Below are 3,174 nucleotides of genomic sequence, written 5' to 3' on the forward strand. Positions count from 1 at the left end.
GCATCTGATAATGACGTCACATTTTCCCAAAGCGAGGTGGTGTACACAAATCGAGCTTTCAACTTCATGGACGACATGCAAAGCATACAGACAATCACTCAAGTCCAATAACTAGTCACATTAATAGCGTGTGTGACCACCCCTTGTCCCAATACAAGCAATAATTCTCTGACGCATAGAAAAAATCAGTCGTCTGATGAGGTCACGTGGGACGCGTTGCCATTCTTCTTGAAGGGCCTGGATCAGTTCCTGTTGGTTAGCTGGAGGGTGTGGTCTTTGTCGAACACGGCGATCCAAAACATCCCAGAGGTGTTCTATGGGGGACATGTGTGGGGAGCGTGCAGGCCACGGCAATACGTTTACGTTGTTGGCTCTAAGGAAGTTCTGTACGATTCTGGCTGTATGAGGTCTGGCGTTGTCTTGTTGAAAAATGACACCACGTGGCTGCCGTTGGAGAAATGGTATTGCAGTTGGACGAAGAATGTCATCCCTGTAACGATGACCAATGGTGTCCTTTCCTGTGCACAGATACCTCCCCACACCATGACACTCCCTCCACCATATGGCACGATCTCCTGAACGCAAGAAGCAACCACTCGTTCTCCTCTACGGCGGTACACACGCTGTCTTCCATCAACTCTGAACAAACAGAACCGGCTTTCATCAGTGAAAAGAACCCGCAGCCAATCACGTCGCTGCCAACGTCGTACAGTCCTAGCCCATGTCAGTCTCAAACGACGATGTTGTGGTGTCAGTAAGTGTCCTCTATATGGTCTGTAAGCCCTTATTCCATGAGTCCTGAGTCGCCTGGCCACTGTCTGTCTACTAACCTTGTGACCTAAGGCATACATTGCTGATGACGTCACTGTCAGGAAGCGATGTCGTAGATGCAAGGTTCGCATGTACCGGTCATCACGGGGCGAAGTCACCCTGGGTCTGCCTGTTCTTGGCCTGTCTGATGTCTGCCCTGTTTGCCTGTAGCGTTGCATCAAGTTTGTAACAGTAACACGGGAACAACCGAAGGTTCTGGCGATGTGGGCATGAGTGGCTCCCATCTGTATCATACCCAGGGCTCTCTCGCGTTGTTCTGGTGTCAGTCGTGGCATTCCTATGGTGTGTTTTTTATCTGTGTGGATGTCTGACATGCCGTCTAAACCGTTTTTATACCCTTATTGCACGTGCAATTGCTGATGTTCATAGTGCACGAGTTTTTCACTTTTCTGTGTGTTCCACCCAAAACGTGCAGTGGGCGGGTATAATTTTCTGCATATATTATTGTTGTGTTTGGGCTATGTGTTTTGGATTGAGTTACTTTTTAAAAACAATTCATTTTTTCTTAAATTCCAAATTGAAAATGGTAAAGTTTCTTTTGGCCTTCAGTATATATATAATTTCTCCCCTACGAGTCCAGGTACCAGGTAAAAAGTTCTGCTTTATTTTTTCTGGTATGTATTAATTTTAAAAATGATACATTGAACAGAACAAAGCAAAAAAATAAAATAAAATATACAATAAAATACCCCCCCCCCCCCCAAAAAAAAAAAAAAAAAAAAAAATTAATAATAATAATAATAATAATAATAATAATAATAAATAAATAAATAAATAAAATAAATAAATTAAAAAACAACAACAGGATAAGACGTTTTCCAAGGAAGGGTCGGAAACGCACGTTGTTTAGGCATGACAGTTATATGACATCGGACATAACATGGTTACGGATCACAGAGATAATGCGCTGTCACTCCATGAGCTATTCTTTTCGAGTGGCAGCAAGGGATCTTTTATATGAATCATCCCACAGACTTGATAGTACATACCACGGCCTTCGATACACCAGTTATACAGCACTGGCTAGAATGATAGCCCGTTGCTAGTGTCAGACTACCAGCTGCCAGCAGAGAGTTGGCCAACTCGACGGTTGCGTTGTAATTCCCCCAACTCAAGACTTATAACGACTGCGCTCAATTTAACAACTAATGGGTTATATGACGAGAATCGAGTTGTAAGAGCGCTGGACAGTCGCAGAAGGCATGACAGCAGAAAGTTGGCCAACTCTCTTCTGACAGTTGATAGTCTGAACCCTAGCATAATGGGGGTTGATCCAGATCGATCCTGAGCTCTTTACCACTGTATCACCCATCCCATCCCATTACGCAAAACATGTGTCTTAAGTCGAAATGGAAATTCGTAACAGTCCCAGAAAGCCCGTCGAATTTCCCAGCTAGTACCTTGGTTGTTAAGAGCAATTACCAAAATAGCATCTCAACACAAACTAAACACAGTTCAACACCACGTGGTTTGAACTATTACACCCGTTACTTGTTCCTTTTTTTCTCGAGGTAGCATGCTTCTTTAATTAATCACCTTTTCTTTTCTACAAGCTCTCTTTTTATAGATTATTCTCTCTGTTTTTTCGATAACGAAGCCATCTTTGAACATAATTACTTGTTCATTCAGTTTCGTTTTTTTTCCGCCTGGTTTCAATGTTTTGTTGACGGAAGGTTGAAAGACGAATGAAATTTAGTACTGTCGATGGAAAGGTCTCAAACACGCCTTTTTAACATACGTCTCTCGGAATGACGTCAGTGTGCATTCGCCGTAGGTTGAAAGACGCTTTAAATTTAGTACTGTCGATGAAAAGGTCTCAAACAAGCCTTTTAAAATACGTCTCTCGGAATGACGTAACTGTGCATTTACCGTAGAGTTTTAGATTGGAATATAATTATTTCCTTGTTCTTGAAGAAAATGGTTAGAGAATCAAAGACACGGTGTAGTTAGATTTACGCGTCTGTTGCAATGCTGTCATGAAATGCCACATTACTTTCAAAACGTTTATTTTCACTTGTTAGATCACGTTGCGTACAACTTTAAAGAATATTTAGTTATGATGGCTCACTAATTAAATGAGTAATTGGATCAATGACCTGCTCCTATGCCATCGATGGCTACAACTATTATACTTAGATTTAAACAGATTTAAAAAAAAACAAAAAAAAACATTAAAAAAAACATGTTTAAAAATACCGGATCATTCCCAGAGTTGTAGCTATATAGGGGTTTAAGGGAGGGTTCATTGATTAACTTATTCAGTTAATCAGTCAGCCATCAGGGATGTAGATTACAACAAAGAAATGTTTTATTTTACGATATACTCAACACATTTTATTTACG

General features: G+C 41.1%; 1 protein-coding gene across 1 annotated transcript; it reads right to left on the reverse strand.

Annotated features, from left to right (window-relative positions):
• Nucleotides 1-359: 359 nt before the first annotated feature.
• LOC121389697 lies at nt 360-1,145 on the reverse strand. Its single transcript, XM_041521348.1, has one exon. It carries the CDS (start codon nt 1,143-1,145, stop codon nt 360-362), a length of 786 nt encoding a protein of 261 aa, XP_041377282.1.
• Between the last annotated feature and the right edge of the window lie 2,029 nt (nt 1,146-3,174).

Source organism: Gigantopelta aegis, chromosome 15 (assembly GCF_016097555.1).
Source record: "Gigantopelta aegis isolate Gae_Host chromosome 15, Gae_host_genome, whole genome shotgun sequence".
NCBI classification, from domain to species: Eukaryota; Metazoa; Mollusca; class Gastropoda; order Neomphalida; family Peltospiridae; genus Gigantopelta; species Gigantopelta aegis.

Excerpts from the sequence above, each read along its gene's own strand:
- LOC121389697 (XM_041521348.1), bottom strand. The coding sequence starts at position 1,145 with ATGTCAGACATCCACACAGATAAAAAACACACCATAGGAATGCCACGA.